This window comes from Lasioglossum baleicum, chromosome 9 (assembly GCF_051020765.1).
Source record: "Lasioglossum baleicum chromosome 9, iyLasBale1, whole genome shotgun sequence".
In the NCBI taxonomy this organism is placed as follows: domain Eukaryota; kingdom Metazoa; phylum Arthropoda; class Insecta; order Hymenoptera; family Halictidae; genus Lasioglossum; species Lasioglossum baleicum.
Window position 1 is genome coordinate 5,311,323 of NC_134937.1, and position 25,365 is coordinate 5,336,687.

Genomic DNA, 25,365 nt, shown 5'->3' on the forward strand with positions numbered 1-25,365 from the left:
CTTCTTCATTTACAAGACTAGCATATCTCCATTTTTGAGTTTCTCTTACCATCGACGAATAAACTTTATTTAAAAGTAAAATTAGATATTTAGATATTTAGAAGATAATTAGATTAAACATCGGCTTGCTACCTTAAAGTATTATGGAACAAACCTGCAGACTATAATAGTATTTCTTGATCAAAACGCTTCCTAACATTTGCATTCGAAAATCGGACACCTCATATGCAACAACCTAATATTTTCTTTCTTTGCCTCAGAAAAGAATGATTCACAAACCCTTATAGATTGCAATGTTTTTGTTACAAAATTCTCTGCATTTTTATGATCAAGTACTTTCCACGAACAATCGAATCACTGTAACCGCATCTCAAAAAGATTTGGAAAGGTGTCAAAATAATAATAATAAAGAATAAATACCACAAAAACAAAAATAAATGGATGGCGCCAAGGGACCTTGTTTAAATTAACTTAAATAAAATAAATCTTCTCGATCCTTTTATATTTCGTTCCACTTGAACGTCTTTTGATAAATTAGGAAGATAAGTTAAACACTTTGCCGAAGAAACACCAACGTCGACGAACGATGAGAAAGCATGAATGAACGCTACAGATCAGAGTGGCTAAGTTTCTGCGAATTGCGCACGATCGACTGTGTTATGCGTGCGAGCAACGATTATTTATTGCTCCTTAGAAGAGTCATGACCAACGCAGTAGCCACGAGTGCAGATATTCACTGAACGTTTCGTCCATTACGTTCGCGATTCCACGCTCGTTTCGTGAATAATCGCGAGCGAACGCGTTTGCCAGATAAACACGGACAATCGAGGCAACAATAACATATGTATATTCGCACACTTGCACATTCTGAACAATAGTCCCCAGAAATTTTATGCATAGCACGGTGTGGTTCCAGAAGACTATATGTATGTATGTGGAAAATCTATCTTGGAAAATATTCATTTCGATATTAAGGTGTTGGCTACATTCATTTGCTAATCTTCTAATTATGCATTCAATCAATGATAATACAGTATAGTTTATATTGGGTCGGGAAAAAAGTTCGTAGCATTTTCAAATTAAAAACCGAAGATAAAATTATGGTATTTATACAATAACACAAGAAATTATGTACCTCGAAAATGGTAAAAAGTAATAGAACAGAATGGAAAATATGTTGTTGAATAAATCTATGAATAAGTATCTGAATTTTAACCTCCATTTTTAATTTACAAACGCTACGAACTTTCGTTCCAATCCAATATTAAAATAGATGTCATGACGCAATAAATCAAAATAATTATTATTTACGGAATTATTTAAAGAAAAAAAAATTCTCCATTGTCCCTGGTTATTTATAATCAAATTTTGTAGTACTCCCAACATTTTTTGCATTGTGCATAACCATTTGTCATATTGTATCTTCCGGTTCTAATTTTATTAATCGCCTTAGCCGTTGATGCGACTTTAAATCAGACTCGTGCGTTTCATAAATAGGACTATTTTAAAATCTCTCCTTAAGGTTATTTAAGAAGCGTTCTATTTTTAAAATAGCACAAGTGTGAATGGAAGTATCTCATACACGAACTTAAATTGATCGGCGAAACCAGCATCGTATGAAATTTTCAGTATGTGCATAACTAACATAGATCTACAAAAGATATATTTTAAATTTTCATTAAGGGCCCAAATAAAAGTTTCAAAAAATGCTTCCTATATTTTCGCATGTAACCTTGTAAATTATAATCATTTGGAAAATCTTTTTTGCATATCATTTCGTATACCAATGCTTCTAATTGATTATAGAAAATCAGCTTGTCTGGTACAATTATAAAAAAGTTATTCTTCTTTTCAAGGGCGTATGAACACTTTTTACACTCACTGTATGTAAATTTTGACCAGATGAAATTAAAAATCAAGTATTTCATTAATTAACTAGTTGAATGGCAGGGTAATTGGGACAAGTTCCATATACCGGAGACATCACTGCACCTTGTCCAGTCAGCGAATCATCCTAACCGTTCACGATAGGGAGACGATTTTACGTCGATGACGAGACAGCTCGTTGTACAGGTCGTCTTTCAAAAGTAAGGTTGTGTGTCACCGAATAAAAAATTGTATCAGGGCTGCGCGCAGATTACCAGTCTTACAGTGCCAACGGCAGAGCCGGCTGTTCTTTTTCCAACCGGTGTTCCTGGAACCTTGGATCTCTATCTTAATGGAATTAGCCAGTGGACGTTCGTTATGTTGCACGGTGTGCATTACATAATGAACCCGCGCACTAATCCGTTCGAAGCGCGTGCATCGGTTCGCGAAACATTTGAAAGTTTCAGTCGCCACGCCGCGCCAGCATGAATATTGCAGCAGATCGAACGCGATTTCCCGGACTATGCGTCGCCATGAAAAATCGGGCGCAGTGTCATGTGCAAGGTTATCCAAGCTGATCATTTAGTTTTCGTTTTCCACGACGATGATTCTCCGTCAGAGGTGGGCATTATTTCTGGCGAAATAAATATTTCAAATACTATTTGATATTCTAGATTTGATTGTGCTTAAAGAAAATAGTAGTACAATACACAATTTCGAAAATAAAATATTGTATTTTAACAATCTGAACCACAAGATAAAATATTTCTATTATAACAGTCTGTAACACGAAATTAAATATTCTATTTTATACGTCGTTATAATACTGTGAGAAATCGCATAAACATGTAACGAATTCGAACCATTATTTTCAGCAATAATACTTAAAATTGAAATTGAAAAATAAAAAAGAAACAAAATTGAAATTGAAAATAAAGGCAAGGTCCAAATATTTTGAATATTCTTAACACTAGGTTTACGGAGCTCTAGAAATAACTGTTTCACATTATTTTATACATTGGGGCAAGGTAAGGGAGGGGAGTTAGCGCGCCTATGCTGGGAGGAATTGAGAAGAAGAGATAGAAAGGGAGGGCAGAGGGACGGATGGGAAAAAGAGAGATGGGATTTCTTTAGGGAGAGGGGGTGGACGGAAGAGGAGATTTCGAAACTGATAGAGGAAAGGCAAGAGTCCTTAAGCGAAGAAATAATAAGAAGGGAGAAGATAAAACAGAGTGAAGAAAGATGGGAAAGAATTAGGAACGCGAATTTTAATAGTTGGTATGGGAGGGTAAAGGGTGAGGGGCTGCCGGGATATCTAAAGAAAGGGTGGGGGGAGAGTAGATGGAAGAGAATGGCGAAATTTAGACTAGGCAATGGAATGAGGGGGGAGAAGTACTGGGAGGATGAAGAGGAGAAAAAATGTAGAGTGTGTGGTTGGGAGAGGGAAACATGGGAACATGTATGGGAGGTATGTATGAGAGTAGATGAAGAAAAAGGATGGCAGGAGTGGATAGAGAAAGTGTTAGAAGATGAAGGGGGTGGGGAAGAGTGGCTGAGGAAATTAGAGGAATGGAGAGAAAGAATGGATGGTATGAATGGTAAGAATGGAATGAATGATAAGCAACCGGAAGAGGAGGCCCGTTTTAGCATGTAAGATTAGTATGTAAGATTTAAAGCTTAAGTGATAGGTTAAGGTATGTAAATATTTGTAAATAGTATACATAGCGTCTTTTGTATATAGTTTGCTTCTCTCTCTCTCTCGCTATATATATATGTATATATATATATATATATATATATATATATATATATATATATGTATATATATTTATATAATTTAGATATAAGCATAGATATAAGGTAGGATATAAGTTATTTTAGGAAGACGGAAAACGGGTAAAGTAGGAAATATGGTTGAGGTGAAAATGTAGAAAAATTGTAACCCTAAGGGGAATCAATAAAGTACATACATACATACATACATACATACATACATTATTTTATACATACATATACATAACAAGAATGTGTGTCTATCCAAATATTTGGTCATTTTTCCAATAGTAGGTATATACCCCAAGAAATAAATTTGGTAAATAATTCCTCAGCGAAGCATCTTACAATCATCATACATAATCGCAAATCAAGAAGATAAGAACCCGTCATTTTGACGGGTCTCGTAAACCTAGTGTTAAAATAAAATACTATTTCCAAAAATGACTGCAAATATTTTCTTTTCACCACGCTTATATTAACTTGCCGAGTTGTCGTTGTCGTTGTTGTATGCGTCAAATCTTGTAATCGAATTTTATTAAAGTTATACGCATACTTTAAAATAAATTACTATTTAAAATACTATTTTACTCAGCTCTGTTCTCAGTTTCTCTGGCTATCTCAGACTTTCGCTCTTCGCCGAGATGGAACGAGAATTTTTTCACATGTCTCGATAAGCTTCGTCCTCGAGCTAATCTGCTTATGGTAAAATAACTATGCCGCGCGTCGAACTTCTCTCGAACGATCCTTTCGAGAAGCCGACGTTTGCCGCAAGGTTATTAAAGAGATTTACGAACGAATAACCGGCAACCTACAATGACGCGACTTTGAAGAAAATATGTGATTAGGCTCGCGCTACGACTCGTTTTCTCTTATTGCGGAAAAAGTATAATTATAGCCGACGGTTCACGTGGATAGACAATCGATGCAAAAAGTATTTCAACAATAAATTTACAATAAATTATCGGTATTTGAACTGTGATCATTACATTAAACATTATCACTTTCTCCTAAGATATTTTTGCACGATACAGGGACTGGGAAACTGCTGAGAAAATTATCAGAGTTCAAATAATGACAATCTCTTGAGAATTGGACATTTAGAGTCCAAACACTGTTTGGTTCCACTGTATGGTCCAGAAAGTTCGCATATTTGCGCTAAAGTCTTGCAATTCATACACAACATTTCAATTTTGCATGGGGATGCACAATCTAATCGTGAGGTAAAGGAACATGTTTGATTTTTAAGAATTAGTATGCAGAATGCAGCAGGCGCTGGTGTATTAACCCTCCGAGTATTGTGCCGGAGTCATTTTTGACCGAGAACATCCAAATTGTCATATAAGTACTCAGTTTGTGGCAATTAGACTAACTGAATAGCTGTTTCAGTGAGGATATCGGAAAGACTAATGTCACTAATGTGTCTACAGCTTGGCAAATGTAGCTGTGCGGGTGACTAAATTCAGGGGGATGCGCATAAGAAAACAAAGACCGCACTCGACGAGAGAAGGATGCAACATTTGAACGGTAAAGTACGCACCTCGTCAAAAGTGCGTACTGTCCATTATTTCTTACAGCAGTAAACATACAAAACAACTGTTTATATGTTTGTGTGAATACACTTGTGTCACTATACTTTTAAACTGAACTGTCGCAACGTGAATCGTTTGACAGGTGACGTATCGTTGTGAAGTTTGCCTATTTGCCACTGCGCAGCGGGGAACATTTCCCCTTGCGGGGGACATTCAGCCGCACAGCTACATTTGCCAAGCTGTACACGAGATATCATCAAGAGTAAATTTTAAAAAATATTAATTAGAGCTGTGAACGGTTCCAAGCATTGCCAATTATATACCTATAAAAATCGTCCCTTGTCTGAGGGTTAATCGAAATTTTTTTGTAATAAGTAGTAAAATTGACGACAAACTGAAAATCCTATCAAGACTTTTTTGCAGTGATCCAGTACATGTATAGGGCGTGGCCGGACGGGTATTAGAACTCCAGGCAGGGGATGAAATCTTTTTATTCATTTGACGCCTCGTATTTGAGGAAATCGAGTTCAAGACCTATTGGATCCGCATACTACAGTTAGTACATGCAAGATGTAGGTTTGATTGATCATGATTACACGTGGCAGACGATTCTTATCGAATGGCACCCGTATTCGCTGCATTTTTAACCCTTAGCACTCGAATGGTGCCTCCGAGTCGCCACTAAAAATTGCTGTACCATTATTGAAAATATTGTTTACATTATTAGATATGTTGGTATCTAATCAATATTACTAAACATTTAAGTATTGTACGAGGCATTGTATACAAATTTAAAAAATCATGGAGAATGGAAATATTCTAGGTCAAAAGAAATGTTTAATTTTCGAGTTAAAATAGCTCCGAGTGCAAAGGGTTAAATTCGATGTTCTCGAAAACGAGACTTCAAACGAGAAAACGTTATTTCTTCTTTTTCAAGTGATTTTTACACGTAGAATCAGAGCCTCCCCGGTTGTGCCATCCGTCCGGCCACACCCTGTATACAAAGAAAATATGAACAAACTAATGAACCTATTCGCGTCCGATCCTTTCGAGATGAAGCCGGCAGTTGCCGCAAGGTTATTAAAGAGATTTATGTATGAATTACCAGCAACCTACAATGACGTGACTTTGAAAAAAATATATAACTACGCTTACAAGCGCGAGATGAATGTACGACGCGCAGCGTTGCGTCATTTCCCCATAAATGGTCAAGACGAGGTTAGGTACGCCAGTGTCGCATTACAGGTTGCCCCCGACGGGTGCTCGGGACTCTTCTGTTCATGATTTTTCCACGTTAGGGCCAAACAAAATTAAAGTTTCTTTCCTTGCTAGTTTTCTGGACATTATTGGCTAATCAGAATTCTGCTCGAACAAATCTGTATCAGTATTAATCCAAAAACAAGTACCTCATGCTGCGAATCGAAGAATACAATGATTGACGAAACGATGACCGAAATATTCTTTAAAATATTTCCAATTAATCAAACCGTTTATTATTCGCAATGCTTCTGCTAAGAGATTTCCAAACACATGTACAATGTACACACATTACAAAAATTACAATTCTAAGAATATATGTAGATTTGGTATTACATAATAATGTTTTCTTCATGCGCATTGTTATATCTTTAATTAAAAATCGTATGCACCACAAATATTTGAATTTCATTCAAAGTATGATATAATTATACACGGACAGTTCTACTTTGATTTTTCCAACGGCATCCACTCTCTCAATATTTTCAATCGTCCATAGTCATCTGAATATCAGTCACCTCGAGGGAGCCGAGAAAAATAAAAATGATCTATCAATGCAGACAGAGATATCAGCCCCGACGAAACGACGATTTATCGAAGTTTCTGTGCGCGCAGCTGCATCGTCCGTTTATTTTTTCTCCCTCTCTCAAGGCAATAAAGACGTCTATACGTATAATATGTGCGAGCGATAACATAGCGCTTTCATGAAACGTACCTATTTCATTCATAACCGTTCGAGCAAGGTGCAATGGAACTAGAAGCGATTCAATTTCTAGGGCAGGCACAATTGTATGGGTATTGCGAGTGAAGTAGATTCTAGTATAACTTTATCACAAAATTATTTAAAAAGACTCGGTGTATGTTTTACTGCGGTATTTTTTTCCCAATGAGACTAAAATACGTAAAAATCAATATTTCGGAATGTTACACAATTACGAATTTTTATTTCATTGATGAATTGTACGTGATATTAAAATGAAAACAGATACTGCTTTATTACTCTGTGTTTATTGCATTTTTTAAGAAATGCATTATTAAAGTAAGTAAAGAAATTTTTATTCCATTGATGAATTGTACGTAATATTAAAATAAACAGATACTGCTTTATTACTCTATGTTCATTGCATTTTTTTAAGAAAAACATTATTGAAGTATGTGATAAATTCGTATTTGGTTCCCATAATTTTTGCAATTAGAAAATATTTATTTTGCATAAAGATTCGCAATCTAATAATAGAATTGATAAAACAGCATGACTTTTTCGTTTAAATGCAAAAAATGGATAAGTAAAATATAGAGCAGCTCTATTTTCCATTTATTAAAGTTATTCCACGAAGAAATACATTTTTATTTAAGCCCTGTTTTCTGCGATCGATGCAGAAAATTTTTATTTAGCATACAAATCCGCAGTCTAGGACATCAAGAAGATTTGTGAGTGTAAAATATAAATGTCGATAAATCTCAAGCTAACACACAAACGAAAATGTCTTTCCTGGAGAAATGAGAAGGGGTTAATTGGTTTAATTACAGGAGATACGGCGGTGTTCCCTTTAATGAAGGGGACGATAATTCGAATCTGTATGTTTACGTGTGGAGAAACAATTCGAACGGCGATTCCTACCGACTCCGGGTTCAGAAAACGGAAGAAGGTTAACCGGCTCAAGGATAAAAGCATCCTAGGCGAAAAGGACGCGCGCGATCTTCTGGACTTCGCTCGTGTGTATCCTTTCTTTCTTCTCGCGAACCGGAAACCACCACGAGCGACACACAATGCATTCGGAATGATCACTTGACACGTCAGTTCGACCTCGAGGCTGACGCGGTCGACACTGCGCGGCGGTCGCTTTCAGAACTCGAGTATCTCTCGCGAGTTGAAAGTGAGCGACGAAAATGGTAAACAAAGATTTCTGTGTGCTCCAACATGTTACTCTTACGTTCCTTCTTTCCTCTGACGGATTTTAAGAGGCATTCTGGTTTTTCATTTTCATAAATTGATTATTTCTACACTACATATCTTTATGTATGTAGAATATGCGCGAAGGAGTTTGTTTGGATTCGTAAAATTAACCCTTTGCACTCGGAAATTAAAAATTCCTTCCTAACTAGAATAATTCCATTCTATATGATCTATGTTTTTATTTTATGGATATGAAATTGATAGAACACCTTATACAATACTTAAATGTTTAGTAATTTATTACATATTCCTCTGCACTCGGAGCTATTTTAACTTGAAAATTAAACATTCCTTCCTAACTAGAATAATTCCATTCTGTATGATCTATGTTTTTATTTTATGGATATGAAATTGATAGAACACCTTATGCAATACTTAAATGTTTAGTAATTTATTACATATTCCTCTGCACTCGGAGCTATTTTAACTTGAAAATTAAACATTCCTTCCTAACTAGAATAATTCCATTCTGTATGATCTATGTTTTTATTTTATGGATATGAAATTGATAGAACACCTTATGCAATACTTAAATGTTTAGTAATTTATTACATATTCCTCTGCACTCGGAGCTATTTTAACTTGAAAATTAAACATTCCTTCCTAACTAGAATAATTCCATTCTGTATGATCTATGTTTATTTTATGGATATGAAATTGATAGAACACCTTATGCAATACTTAAATGTTTAGTAATTTATTACATATTCCTCTGCACTCGGAGCTATTTTAACTTGAAAATTAAACATTCCTTCCTAACTAGAATAATTCCATTCTGTATGATCTATGTTTATTTTATGGATATGAAATTGGTATAATACCTCATACAATACATAAATATTTAGTAATTGATCGGATACCGACATATTTAATAATGCAAATAATATTATATTTTGAATAATGGTACACAGCAATTTTTAGTGGCAACTCACATAGTCACCATTCGAGTGGTACGGGTTAAATAAACTCAATGAACTCACTCTATGAATGAACTGGCTGAGGCCCACAACACCATAGAAAGGGTTAAAACAGTTATGGGGGATAGACTCGTTTCCAGGATTGCAAGGGTGCAAGATGCGCCTTCTCATTTCTCGATAATGCAAAGATGCGGTTTTTCAATAGTGAAAAGCGCTAGATAAAAGATCTATCTGCGATCGCCCTCAAAAGTCCTATTTTTACGTTTACGAGACGTAATTTGTATTATTCGGAAGCGCGTGCAGCTACACGTATATGAGAAAACTGAAGAACAGACAAACATTTGCGAACTAACAAATTGTTTTCGTAGACAATGATTTCGAAAGACTAAAGATAAAATTGATCTACGCAAAGTTGCATTAACGTTTTTACTTTTCAGATGTTTATAGGCCATACATGCAAGAAGTTCCGCAATGTGTCCATTGACAGCGATCGCCAGTAGCTGTAGTTATGCACTTGCAAGAAGTTCCGGATGTTTGCGAGCTTGAAGAATACGATTGCTTTTCTGACATTCGTTTTGCTGCTGAAGCTTCTGTTTATACATACTGTTGTTCCGCATTTATAACAGTATCTACATGGATATAGAATTTTATTTTATGTTATCAATGCAACGAAATATTCTACTTTGGCAATTCAACAAAAATTAATTTACCACAGTAAAAGGTATCGCTTCTTTATTGTAATTGTTGTGCGATATGAACGAAAGTTAAAAACTTGAAATTAGTATCAAAACATAACATATGCGGATGTTTATGCATTTTCCAATTGTTGTAGACAAATTTTAAGAAAGTGGAAGGAAATAAAACCCTATTTTTAATGGGAATAGCCTTTGTAGATCTAGAATAAATAAAAATTGTACAAAATTCTATTGAATTTTATATTCGAGCCATTTTGGAAAATTTTCATAAGCTATAAATGCATAAATGCATGTTTTTCATGTATAATGAAACCGTATTGGAACGAATAGCACGAACACTACACTGATAATCTGTTTTTTCGACTGTTGGGACATAAAACGAAAGTGAATGAGGAGGAATGGGCGTCGACGCGTGTTAGTATACTTGTCGACAAAATAAAACGGTGGCTTGTACAACGGGTTTACACGACTCATTTTTCTCCGTACGAACTACGCAGCAGAGGAGGTTCACTTTTATTCGGAAAAAAGATCTGTAAGATTATTCTCGTACACTATTTACGTATCAATTTTCATGAGCTAATTTGTGAAATGACGGATCGTAAAAGAAAATAAATCTTCACTGATAATAATACCACTTGGTTAAACTATTTTTAATCAACAATTTCTGACTTTTTCTACAACAAATTTATAGTATTTCGCAGCATAATGCCCAAATATATCCGTTGTTCCATACAAAACTCAATTTTAATTCTTCGTCTCATATTTATCAGACGATTGCATAAGTTCGTGTCCAATTTTCATAGATGTTGCAAACCATACTACACGGCGGAGTGTAAAAAAAATTGGCACAATTGATTAATAAAGCCGTATTTTTTAAAATTTAACCATTGAATTTTATTTTCAAATCGGGCACGAACTTATGCAATCATCTAATGTTTTAACATTAGAACTATCGAGCCCTAAACGCGATTAATATACAAGGATGATTGGTGATCGGTGGTACAACCGAAAAAGAGTCGATTAAAATAAGTTAGAAATCTAAAATAACATTTTTTCATGAGGCTTTGTTTTCGAGAAAATGAAGTCGAAAATCCGTCATTATCCGTTCTTACCATTTTTAAGTAGATCGGGTAGGTCATGAACAGACGCGTCAGACGATTCCTGTACCACGCGCGTTCACCGAGTATTTTCAAGACTCGTATAAACAAATTTTATCCTACACTTTCCACTAATTTTTTGATATAAAATCATTCGCTTTACAGTTATGCCACCCATTAACGATCACTCTCTATACAGTCCTTTTTTAGAATTTTAGAATAGCTTTGTGCTTTCGAATAACGCAAATTACGCTTCGTAAACGTAAAAATAGGACTTGAGGATTGCGGCCTAGATCGACTTTTGACTACTGAAAAACCCCATCTTTGCATTATCAACCCTTGCAATCGTGGAAACGAGATTCTACCCCGTTAAACCGCAATTCGCAACTGTTAAAAAATTCAGTTTCGCAATATTTTTGCGCGGGTCGTTCTCCTTGGAGTCTCCTTGACTCCTACATCCGTTCTTCCGAGATTGAAACGTCTTGGTGATAATTCAACTGTATGGAGAAAGAGAAGGGGAAGGAGAAAGAGGGCGAGAGCGAGAGTGCGAGTCTCGAGATAAGATCGGTAGAAAACTCGGGAGCTGCTATCCGGTTTATCAGCGGCCACCGTTTTCTCGTAACATTTATCAGGAGCCACGATGAAACTGGGGGATGGGAGGAAAACAATGCATCCGATGCTCTTTGAACGCGGGCCTGTTCGAGGAACGTTTGCGTAGCGGAAAAAAACGAGTCTCCGTGGATTCCGGGGACCTCGAAGGATAAATCATCGAGTCTGTGCCACCATTGGCACAGACGGCTCGCGGTCATTACTGTCTTCGGAGATAAACACGAGCATCCGAGACACCCCTTCTGCACTCGATTCCCCGCACCCCGTGCCACCAGCTTGCGGCGCAGGAAGTTGATTATCGCGCCGCCATGCATCGCGCGCGCGGTCATCAAGAAAATCATGTTCAATAACGCGAGGCACGAACGCTGTCCGGCTGTCTTTAAAGCGCACTCCAACGTCACTGACAATTGGATCGCTCGCGTTCGTTTCGAAACTGGTGCCACGTCCATTTTCCTTTCTTTTCGGATGTTTGACACGTTGAATAGCACATATGTATATCCTTCATTATACAGGATGTCGTAGGGGGAGTTCCCTTAACGCCGGACGACACCTAATACCGGACATTAACTATACAGTGAACCGCGAAAGTACTTGAACGCACTTTAAAACAAACTTTAAACAAGTTTTAAAACAAACTTGTGATCTAGTGATCACTAAAACTGCGGATCTGTATGCATTCATAAAAAAATTGATTAGATGAAATACAAAATTGTTGGAAAATTTTTAAAATTGAAGAAGTCAATATATGATATCTCCTCTATTCAAATCATTAAGGGAAGAAATAACATTCAATTTAGTTTCTATTCCTACCAATCGATGCAGACAATTTTTATTTTGCATAATGATCCGCAGTCTAGTGATCACATACGAGCGAAATTCCTTGACAACATTAACGACGTAAATCTACAAAACGCATTGATTAAAATTTAATGCTAGCCTCAGATAAAAATGTTGAGAAAAGAGACTTTCTCATTTTTCTTCGCAATTCGATGCACAATTTCGTTTACCCGTTACTTAGTAAACTAAGTCTTCTAACATGTCGAGAAATCTCAACTCGTTTGGTTCAATTTTGAGAAAATTATGCGATTTTGAAATGTTTTAATTCAGAAAGTGCCAATTGAGAATTCTACTAAATCAATTTCCACGAAAGTATCTTTACAATATTAAAGTAAAGAATTTGAAATTGGTCATATGATCGGCGATGGTGGATTTAATATTAAGCAACACATTTGTATTCGTTGAAGTGTCTGCTTTTATTCGTTTATAGTTTAACAAAGCGTACACAGCAGTGTACTTTTATGGGCACCAGCAACCGAGACGGACACACGAGCATAAAGGGTGGATAAACGAACATTCAACAACGTGGCCTTCGATTCCTTCGAAAGCGACAGAGGATACTCGTTTCCCTCGATTCACTGAACACTCAAATGATTTTTTTTCTGTGTCACGTTGCAACACATTGGGACTTTCTCGAACGAAAATGTTTGAAAACGTATCGATGGCCGCCCACGCGGGCTACGCACGAGCGCGCGGATCGACTAGGACTAGAGCAAACATGTACGACGAAGCATCTGGCTATTTCGATGAAAAAAAAGGTTTGACGTTTCCTTCTTACCAACCCTTTGTACCGCAAAGTTTTTTCAGCTTCGCTCCCGTCCCAACTACCACTTTAAGTGTTTTATTAAAAACCCACTTCAAAAGACAGCTTCTTCGTTGGTATCGATCGAAGAACATTCTTTACTAATTACTTTGAAAATATTTGAACACCTGTGTAGCGTTCATTTAAGTAAAAAAATGAATATTTAAACTGACAATTTAAAAATTGCCAGCAAATGAGTGTAAAGAGTTCAGCGCATTTGGTTAGAAATTTCATTTGGAAAACCGATATTATTTCTGCAGAGTATTCTAAATTATTGTAAAAGGGTTTTTTATGACATGTTGTATTAACCCCTGGTCTTATGTTTCCTATATTAATCAAACTTATTTTTCCAACAATCATTTTCCCAGATGAAAACCGTCTCCACATTAAAGACGAAATAAAACTTTATCGGATTGTATTAAATCTTACATTTTACAAAGAGACTGTGGATTTCTACGCAAAATAAAAATAGTCTGAATTAATTGCAAGATACAGGAACCATACTATAGACATCTATTTTTTTCTTAATAAGTTTAGTGGTTTAAAAGTAATACAACAGTATTCTGACCTATTCATTTTTATCACGAATGCATAAAACCCGCAGTTTATTGATCATTGTTTTACGACTACTATGCAAATGCATGGAGGGAAAACTTATTCAATTTTTTGATTTACGAAAGTATCGAGAGGGGAATGAAATTTTGTCGATGTAACGTGAAAATGGTATTCCTTTTCGTCAGAAAAGTTAATATTCGTGCTGATTGAGGTACCGTACTGTTTCAATGCAGCTCGATATTAAGTTATAAAATGGTCAAATATTGCATATCGAGTGATCCATTATTTACCCGTATACCAGCGGTGTCTCTATCTCGCAAGCTACATATGCAAGCTTTGTGTATAGCTTGGTCGATTTTGTTTTACAGGCGACGCCATTGAGAACGAACACATATAACTGTTCAATCTAATATGACACGAATAATAGTTTCCTCTTTCGCGCACTCTCTCTCTCCCTTCCATCGTGTTACCACTCGTTCCCTTTTCACAAGTAAATATATGGGGAAACGCGCGTCCAATTGTGTCTACAATTCCACGTCGTTGGAGCGAAAACTTTGGGAAACGTCACCAGCCATTTTATCGCGGTGAAGTGTATGTACATTCTTTGACACCGTATTTTCCAATAGAAATTCGTGTTTTCGTTTTGTTCTTCGTAAGCTGTATTTTTATATTCGCACTCGAGTAGTGTGATTCAGAGTCACCACTAAAAATTGCTGTACCATTATTCGAAGAATTGTTTATATTATTAAATATGTTGGGATCTAATCAATTACTAAACATTTAAAACTTGCAGTACCATTATTCGACATATTGTTTACACTATTAAATATGTTGGGATCTAACCGATTACTAAACATTTAAAAATGAAAATAATCATAGAAAATTGACTTATACCAGGTCGGAAGAAATGTTTATTTTTCGAGATAAAATAACTCGGAGTGCAAAGGGTTAAAAGCCGCCCTATTACAACTATGCCAACTTCACTAACGTTGAAAAGCCAAATGACGGGTTCCAAATTTTCAAACATACGATTATTGAAATCGTAGAGCTGCGTTCATGAAAAATTATTCAATGGAATTATTTCTTTCCATATGCAGTGTCCCTGGCTAAATAATTAGGATCACTCACAATTTTTTATTTTTTATATTTTCAGTAGAACAGAATTGAATTTTTTAGAATTTAATTTCAAAATGTTAATATATTACTATACAATAATAACAATGTATAAAGGTGAATAAAATTTTAAATATTATTCAAGCGTTTTTACATTTCACTAAAAGTATGAAACAGGTTGAAAATTGTGAGTGGTTCCAATTTTTTATCCAAGGATTGTACGTTACAGTAAAAGTAGTTAACACTCTCGAGTAAATGCACTTTCATTATTTTTATAAACTGATGTAAAAGAGTCGTTTTTACTGCGTCGAAGATTTAATGTTAATGAAACATCTCTGTCAGAGTAATTAAAATGTTAATTCAAGTATCAACTATAACGATAGCAGACTAACGATTTTCGACTTATTAAACTTTGATCCCTGCCTGTAACGTTTTAATTCGATAAGTTTGTGTAGCAGCAACGATGCCGATCGATCTTCATTATCAACCAAGTATCGCATCATAGCTATCGAAGTGCATCGCTTTTGTATTAATTTCAAACAAACAAATTTCTCAAAATTCTACCGTGAAACACAACAGTGGAAATAGTATCTTGTGGAAATAGCCACCACGACTTTAGACGAGACTTTTAATAAAAAAGAAGAAATTCTATACTGCAATTGAATTGTACCTTCATTCAAGTCCACAAAAGGATTTTTCAAATATGATACAAAAATTATGTAATTATTTAAAGAAGAATAACTTTTTCATGAATGGGCCAAACGACTTGAATTTCTCTGTAAGGCTAGAAGAATTAGTTTAGTAAATGACGTCTAAAAAATATGTTGAAAAAATGCATTTGGTCGGAATTGTGAAAAACAATAGTAAAAATTGGTTTTTACAACTTTTTTAGCTGGGCCAGTAACGAAAATTTAAAAGGTGTGTTTGGTCAACTCATAAATTATGAGTGGATGAACGGTGAATGTACATTTTTTTTACTCCAGTGTATATATTATAATAAAAATCGTACAAAATATAAATAAATTTAATCTCGTTATTTTTATAATACGATACACACACATCAGTTACTTTTGATTGTCGGTAGGTTTAGTGTTAACTAAGAAAAGTTGCTGCAAAAGCAATGGTGTTTGAATTATACGAAAATTGTGTATTCATTCTAGAGCCGTAGAGTTTCGTAGGCATGAGCGATCTTGGAACTCGATCAAAAACTGTGTATATGTACTGTGCTAGATGTTATCTCGATTTACATACATGAATGTAAATGATATCTGAATGGTAGCATGTCAAACATAAGAACGTTTATCAGCTATTTATTTTTTACCGACCTAATATTTCCATCTAATTGGTCACGCGAACTCACTCGTCCCATATCACGGTCGACTAATTCAATTCGGTGCAACTAATTCAAGAGGGACACGCAATAAGAAACAGTCACCCACTCCTTCGCATCCTCGATATCATCACGCCAGAATGTATTAACCCTCGCTCGCGTCATGGGTGAAAATTCATATTTTACATTATTAATATAAAGCAATTAGTTCAAACTTTCTTCTGTTATAAAATTAGCGTCGGAATAGACAGAAAAATTTCATATAAATTTAAATAAAATCATGACATTAGTGACTATAAAAATAAAAGCGCAGAGCGCGCCCGCGAAGATTATGTCAATATATTAGATCGGAAAGAAAGTTCTTGCGGTTTTTATTATAAGATCAAAATAACAAAAACCGCAAGAACTTCCTTTCCGACCTAATAGTTTAGCCCTCCACGCTTTTATTTTTATAGTCACTAATGTCATGATCTTATTTCATCATCACTAATTTTGTAACAGAAGAAATTTTGAACTAATTGCTTAAAATTTTGGGGAAAAATATCATTAACTGTATTCGGTATTTTATGGAGAACCAGGAAAAAATTATTTTCTCCTTTTCAGTGCATTTTAATATACGCGTGGTTTTTAAAAAGTTTTTTTTATATATTTCATTTTCTATTTTTATTGTCATCGGAAGCAAGTGTGTATACAAAATTTCAGCAAGATTGGACTATGGGAAGAGGTTTAAAATTCGATTACAAGATCTGACGCATACAACAACAACACGGCAAGTTAATATAAGCGTGGTAAACAGATAAAGTAAAATACTGCGATCCGTTTTCGTGATCGAGATGTAGAATTATTTGCATCTGTGTAAAACGAGTACAGTCACAAGTCACACAGCTATTCCGAGCAGAAGAAAAATGCCTTGAATTGACACAAGGGGCGGATGAGAGCAATAAAGCACCCTTACGCCGCGATATCAGTCGAAACCGCGACACGAAAATATTCATTCCTCGTTGCAGTCTCCACTTGGTGTGCGCAGAAGATGCAATCAGCCGAGATGCACTTTATCACGGCACGTGTTTGTCGACTAAACTCTCAACAGCAAATAATATTCTCAACAGCATTATAACGAGTACACAAATTAAAGCACCTACGACTCGTGTTCACCCTTTGCGAGACATCTTAAGCAAATTACCATGAATGGCAGTCTCGCCGACAAAGACACAGCCTTATTCAACGATTGCAAACACGCTCTATCCTCAATCCCTCAAACACAGACGTTCGTTAACCCCTCAGGGACGAATCAGTGCAACATGCTGACTTTCACGAATATTTAAAAATTAAGTGTATCTAAAAATTGATACACTTTTATATTTTATCGTTTACTTTCCAGAATTTGAACGTGGTTATTGGAGATATCAAACAGTCGAAATCATCAACAAATTACGGTAACGTTCCTAATCCATATAATAAAAATCAAATGCTGTTCGTTGGTCACGACATCACGGGAGAACGGCTGGACCGATTTGGCTAATTCTTTTTTTAAAATGTTCGTATTAGTCCGAACTAGGTTATAGGATAAGAAAAATTGGAAAAGTATCACGGAAAAATGGAAAAATCGGGAAAAACTAAAAGTGCTTTTAGAATCATATTTCAATACAACAAAAAACGAACGTCGTAGCTTTTAATCAATATTTCATTAGAACGTCGCAGCTTTTAATCAATATTTCAATAGAAATTTACATTATCGACGTCTGTTTGCATTATCGACATTGTAAACATTCGCCAGTTAGTTAATTTCGAAAAATGCGTACCACTAACCCTCTCGCGAGCTCGCAAAGCGAGCGAAGCTCGTGAGCAACAACTCCCCTCCAGTATTATATAATTTCCATTATTGACAAGAGAACCGACGATCTGCTGTTGTCCGCAGGAGGTTAAACAAAATTTTAAAAAATTACGTTTCGTATAAAGTAAATTTCGAGTGTAGGTCATATGCCGACTAGGGTCAAACCCCTAAACAAGGCAGAAAGTTTCTAATCGAATCCGCACCTTTCCGAATTTATAACATTGTAAGTCGTTTCTTTAATTAAAATTAAAGAACTAAGCAAAATTTGCGTATACGGCGCATACACTACCAGCCGAAAGTTTGGAATTACGGCCTAAATTCAGAGAAACAGGATATATGTTATAAGAGTTTCTAAACTCTAAAGTTTACAGCAACCAAGGGAGATTTATTTGTCAAAAAATTTACGAGTAGTAAAAAATTGCTCTTCCATTAAAAATCGCCTTTATTCTTAATGACAGCCTGGCAATTAGTTTTTCAAATGTTTCTAAATCTAAATTGATATTTTTCCATGCTTCTTGTACAAGTTTCCAGAGATGTCCCTTCAGAAAATTGCATTCTGACTGGGTGTATAAACTATACAAGAGCATTACGGACATAAGAAACTGCTGAAATCTGTTTACAGATATTATTCAACTAGTTAACCCTCATCCGCGCCCCTCGTGTCAATTTGACACAGTTTTCAGGAAATAAATTATACTGTTCTGTTATTTGTAGATAAATTTGCCCGAAACTGCGTGACTTTTTTTTAATGCGAAACACAACCGAAAGATCTAAGATATGTAAATGTCAACTCATCAATTTCAATAAAAAGAAAACATCGAAAAATAACTGTTTACCTTGATATTTCATCGATCTTTTACCACTGTGTCAATTCGATACCGAGGTACAGATTCAGTTGGTGAAATGAGGGACGAGGGATATATTATAAAAGACGATGTAATAACGAAAGTTTTTTACAAAAATTTGAAAGCGATTCGAAACTTTTGGCCGGTAGTGTACATATTGACCAGGGTCAAGTCCCTAAACAAGGTCGCAGAATCACCTGGAACCCGTCGGTAGAGATTGCCCTGATGAATCGGATTCATACCTTTCCGACTTTATGGCATTGTAAACCTTGGTCTCTCGTACTGACCGGTTCGGGCTGCAGGGAAAAACACTTGGAGGACGGATCTCGAGGTTTCCAGGCGATCAAAACAGACGCACAGTAAAAGCAGTTTCTTCGACGGATCGACAAACGAAATCTGTGTTTCGGTGTCTAGACTCCTGGTAACACGAGGAGAGCAACACTGGCGAGGAACACTGTCGAAATCTCAGCGGCCGAGCGGATATCGTACGAGTACCGGTACCACTGGAGCACTAGCAGTCGGAAGAGGAGACGTGGTGTCACTTGTTCGGTTCGGACTTGTTGGGAACGCGTCACGAGCACAATTCAAGAGGAGATAGAACCGCGAGCGTCGAGCACACGATCGAGACTATCCGCTCCGCGTCGTTCATTCTCTGTACCAGCCGACCCACGCGTTCCTCTCTCGCGGAAGAGGGACGAGCTGCTAGCTGCTAACCGCTAACTGCTCGCATACTCCTGTACGATGCACAAGATAGCGCGAGCGCATGCGTTTCCCTTAGACCGTCTGCTAGCTTTATGACGCCGCGACAGACACCCCCGGCCCGGAGGGTGGAAATGAATTTTCAATTCGCTGCAATAAACGGACGAGTCCCGCTGATTGCCTCGGATAATTCATTTAGCCGCAAAATCACCAACAGAAAAATCCCTCGAGCCATCGAACTGCCGAGCGCTGCTTCCGAGGCGCAAGGAGGTCGATTGACAGTGTTGGGCAATAAATAAATCTATTTAAATAAAAATTTAAATAACAAGTTACTTATTATTTGAGCAAGTTTAAATGAATTATTTAAAATAATAAAGTTAATTGTTATTTACAATACAATTTCAATTACTATTTGTATTGACAAATAATAAATTAAATTGTATTTTTTTATAGGCAGGTAGGCCGTTCGGACGGGCCCGACCAGTGGCGGTATACCTGAAAAGGTTGCTATAGAAGTCAAAAAACGAGCACGTGTTCATTGTATATATAAAATACAAGAAATAAGAGAAGACCAAAAATTATTTATTTGATTTCCACCTCGATCCAAATAATAAATGATCTTTTATTTGCAAATAAGAAATAATAATTTATTTAAATAAAAAGTTTAGTTATTATTTTTGCAATTAAAATCACACGTTTATTTATTATTTAATTATTTAAAATAAAATTTGCCCAACACTGTCGACAGACTATGGAGATCACTTCTCATAGGGACTTGGTAATAGCGTGGTCTTTATTTTTTAACTTTCCCCATTTTTTCTGGTCACACCCCCCTCAATTCTGACAATTTGTTAGAAAATTATGTGTGCCAAATTTTAACGCAATCGGACTACTGATGGCAATGGTAGAGGCGTCAAGTTTTAAAATAAATAGTTCATATATCGACAATTTCTCGAGAATGGGAAATTTAGTCAGACTTTTGTAATTACGAAAATCATGGTCCTATGAGTAACTGATATAAACCGAAATTATTCACACAGTAATTTCCTTGTGGTTTGCGTGGTTGTGCGATTAGTTAGTGACTAAGACCGAAAATAATATTCGTATCATGCGATGCATTACACTGATTCGTACTTTGTTCAGCTTATAAAATACTTTATTTTAAATGTGCAATTTTTAGTTATTTTCAAAAGTAATTACTACTAAGTCTATTAAAGCACATGTTTACTCTTTGTTTGGTTTATTCGCCGAAGAATGAATGGCTTAGAAAACTTACTTGAGAACGGAGCAGAAAAATTACAACGCTCTCTCTCTCTCTCTCTCTCTCTCTCTCTCTCTCTCTCTTTTACTTGTGATTTTATAGAATTATGAACAGAAATGAGCAACTACAATTCAAAACATTAGAAAGATTAAGAAAGTTCAAGATTAACGGTATATATTGTTCCAAAGTAATTAAAATTATTTAGTAGAAGGAAGTCAATTTGTATTTGGTTCCTAATTTTTGCAGTGGATGCAGAAATATTTGTATTTTGCATAAAGATCAATAGTTTAGCCATGAATAATCTTAAATAATGAGGACAAATAATCCTAAATAAAATGATTCTTGTATACATAGATACACAAAAAAATCACTGATTTTAAAATCAAGAGATTCTCCAAAAGTTGTCTTACAATCTTTTCATTTCGAACTAGTTTAGTCGAAAAATTACAGCTGGAGAAAATGAAATGAAGTTACGCATATTAATTAATTAAATACATGGAAGCAAATGCAGATACGAAATAACTGAAATAAATAAATATGTACGACCGTACCCTACAGAGTTAAATGAAACTGACCCTGCATTTGCAGCACGAGGGTTGAACACGAGAGTGCATGCTATGAATGCATAAGACAGAGCACCACCCAAGGAAATTGGTACACGACCGCTACGAGAATAAATATGTATATCATTTTAAAGTACGGCGTACTAAAAGAAGTTACTATTTTACATTACATTATTTGCTCCGATTTTATATAGTCTGAATATTTGTTGTGAATAGGTATAAGAAAATGTAACGTGAAAACAGCAACTATTCTCTGGACACAAATTAATAATTTATAGTTTAACCCTCATATACGGTCCTCAAGAGTAGTTGCATAAAAGAGACTAGGATAATAATTCACCCATGTTTGCTCTACACGTGAAATCAACAAATTATGTTCCATTTGTAACGTCACTTTTGAAAGAAATACATCTCATAACATAGACATAAACGGATCAACGATTTTACAGTATGTGAAAATAGTAAATGGGTAAATTTTTACCCTGAGGACCGTACAAGGGTAAATATAATACAAAATTGAAATTACGAATAACATTTATCCATGTTGCTTGGTCAAAAAGGAGACACAAAAAACAAGATACACACATACATCTGTCATATACTCGCTAAAAATTGAATGGGGTTAAAAAATTTCTATACATATATTAGTATGTGACTTCGAGGTTACACGAAGCTATGGAGAGTTAACCCTTTACACTCCGAATAATTTTTCAATTTTGCTGCCAACAATTCCCTATTATTTGAAGTGTTTTATATTTGAAATTTACTTAAAAGGACTGCTACTTTAAACAATTTTGTTTACTAATTACATTAAATATAGCTCTCAAACTTTGTTGTAATTGATATTTGTGGAACTTATATTTGTTTTTAATTAAAAAATAAGACAAATAAATAAAGGAAGAACCAAATACACATAAATCTCGTTTTATTTATATTTTTCTTTCTCGAATGTCGAGTCACACTCGACAAAGGAGTGCAAAGGGTTAATATATGTTCAAATAAATAAATGTATAATACTAAAAAAATTCTCTATAAATGTTCACAGTCTAAATAAAATTTGGAGTCCACCATTTTGACGGGTCCCATAGTTCCAGTCAGAGATGGGCAAAAATTTTATTCAAATAAAAATTTCGGATAAAGTGGATTTAAAACCCACTTTATTCGAAATGTTTGTTTAAATAAAATTTTTGCCCAACTCTGATTTCGGTGTTCAACGTCAATGTCTATTTGTAAATTTCAGTACCTGCGTAAACTTGTGCTCAAATAGGAAAATTGGTTTAACACCTGTTTCTTCTTTTAAAAACAGAAATTGCGCTTTCTAGACGTCGACCAAGGCTAAAACACAAATTTGATCGAAAGTGTGACTCGCATGGTTTTGCGTTACGACCGCAGATACATATATCGGTCGGTCACGTGGGGCATTATGATTTCACGATAGCCTGATTCATCGGTGACCCACGCTAGATCCGCTCGGACGACTATTGAAATCGCCAACGGATCACTGAGATCTGGTAACGATCCGATATAACTGACATCGTGGGTCACGCGAGCGATTTAAATGAAAACATGTGCGCACGATAGCAGCTCACCGTCGAAGAGTAGCTCATAAATGCGAGTTAATCGTGGGACAACTATCGTAGATGTGGATCGCATTAAACATTCGACCCGATCACGTTGAACGCGTACACTGTCGCTCAAAAATATGCGAACACGTAAAAATAGTTACAAAGCCATTAACCCTTTGCACTCCTTTGTCGAGTGTAACTCCACATCAGAGAGTGCTTTGTTCTTCCATTATTTATTTAATTGTCCCACTTTTTTTTAGTTAAAACAAATATAAGTTCCACAAATATAAATTACAACAAATTTTCAGAGCTATATACAATATAATTAATAAACAAAACTGTTTGAAATAAGTAGCAGTCGAGGAACTGTCCTTTCAAGTAAATTTTAATCAAAACACTTCAAATAGTAGTTATGCTTGTTTAAAGTTGAGCAATTTACAGTGTTTTTGACAGGTAAGGGGTCCGCCATATTGGTTTGTAGTGACGACCGCGAGTCGCTTACCGAACAAAATAATAATTAATGAGTTGGTTGTTAAGCGGCGCGCGACCGTCACTACAAACTAATATGGCGGAGCCCTTAACTGTCAAAAACACTGTAGATTGCTCAACTTTAAGCAAGCATAACTCCTGAACCATTGATCCTACAGGATCGAAACTTCGATCTGCAGCCGCCCGGGTACAAATCTACTGGATTATAGCAGAAAGGCATAAATTTTGAGTCAGGTAAAGTAAAGAGCAGCCTAATTGTAAGTCCAAGTAAGAGAGGTATACTCTTGACTATTTTTTTAACGAAATAATCGTAGTTCAAGTTTCGAATATTTCTTGAGAATGAGAAATCTAGTATTCAAATACTTTTAGTGTCTACCGTACTTTTGAGCAGTAGTGTACGCGTAGTCAAAAACATATACATATATTATAGTATACATTATAGCGTAGGTCATAGAAAGATTGAGTCGCGAATGCGTGGGTCACGTAAAAATTTATTGGTTCGGTGTGGGTCATAAAGAAAATTTATTACAGTTACATGGTGTAATAAGAGAGCCATTCTTGCATGGATAATTCAAGGGAACAGCCGGAAAAGAAGTCTGAGATCGTTATTGTATTGTACACACGGACAAGGCGACCGATATAAGATCTAAGTAAGTAAAGATTTATCTACATCGATCATGAAAATACTCGAAAATTAATGAAAAAGTTCTGTCCTACAAGCCTCGTCACTTCCCAACACGTTCAGACCGAGTCAACTGTGTTTATCTTTCGGTTTATGCCGAAACCAATGATCCGATTTACTTGAAACTTGTCGGATATCTACAGTCGACGTCCTTTTATCGGCTGAACCAGAACTAGGTCGATCCTGGTAAAATCCGGTTCATACAAGGTGAAAAAGAAGCCAATACATTTCTAGCAAAATGGAGATCTTTTTGGTCGGACACTTTATCCTTTTATACTTTGTCAATTTTTATTTGTTCATACGGATTAGAAGTCTTTTGAATTATATTACTTCAGGGAATTGTAGTAGCTGATTTTATGTTCGTTGTGTAAATCAAGTTCTGAATTAGGGCACTCTGATAAAGCCGTTATCATTCTGGAAACAATCATTCTTAACCCATAACTAGTATACTGATGTCTCTCATGACCCCTAATTTCTGTACATTCACTTTCACTACTGTACTGTACGATAATTCTAAATTTAATTTATAGCATAAATTTAAAAATTGAAGGAATAACTCACGGCTAAGAAACTGGACTTGCTTTACGTAAACCTAACCAATACAATTCTATGTTAACCTTTCATTCATCCATTCGTTCATTCATTGCTCTCCTTCCCATTGTTCGTTACCTCTTTCTTTCTAACAAGGGAAGGACCCCGAGTGTCCGACTTCGATTTTCATAATTTTTTGTGAGATGATGGTATATGGATCCCTAATGATGTCTGCAAAATATTAGGTGTAGTTACTCAATGGTTTTAAAGATATCGACAATCAAGTTTTCATTACAACTCAAATCATAGTATATCAACAAGGTATGAAACTTTAATTGTTTATATTTAAAACTATTGAGTAACTATACCTAATACTTTGCATACATAACTAGGGATCCATATACCATCATCTCACAAAAAAATTATCAAAATCGAAGTCGGACAGTTGGGGTTCTGCCCTTGTAAGTATACTAAGTATCAACATAACTACTTATTGCACATCTTTATTCTTTGGGTTTCCTATTCCCCTCCCTCCTTTTTCTTTTTTCTTTCCGTA

General features: G+C 35.6%; 1 protein-coding gene across 9 annotated transcripts in view; it reads right to left on the reverse strand.

Annotated features, from left to right (window-relative positions):
* Positions 1-25,365, reverse strand: part of LOC143212089 (rho guanine nucleotide exchange factor 10) — a 122,551-nt gene that overhangs the window by 23,501 nt on the left and 73,685 nt on the right. Inside the window, exon 1 of one of the 9 annotated variants that reach the window (XM_076430423.1) lies at positions 19,217-23,538. The exons of 5 other annotated variants lie outside the window; for them this stretch is intronic. In XM_076430423.1, the coding sequence (XP_076286538.1) occupies positions 19,217-19,259 (43 nt within the window). In that variant the 5' untranslated portion in view covers positions 19,260-23,538. Of the gene's footprint in view, positions 1-420; positions 2,557-19,216; positions 23,539-25,365 lie in introns of those variants that run through there. 3 more of the 9 variants (XM_076430426.1, XM_076430425.1, XM_076430427.1) reach the window with 3 other exon arrangements.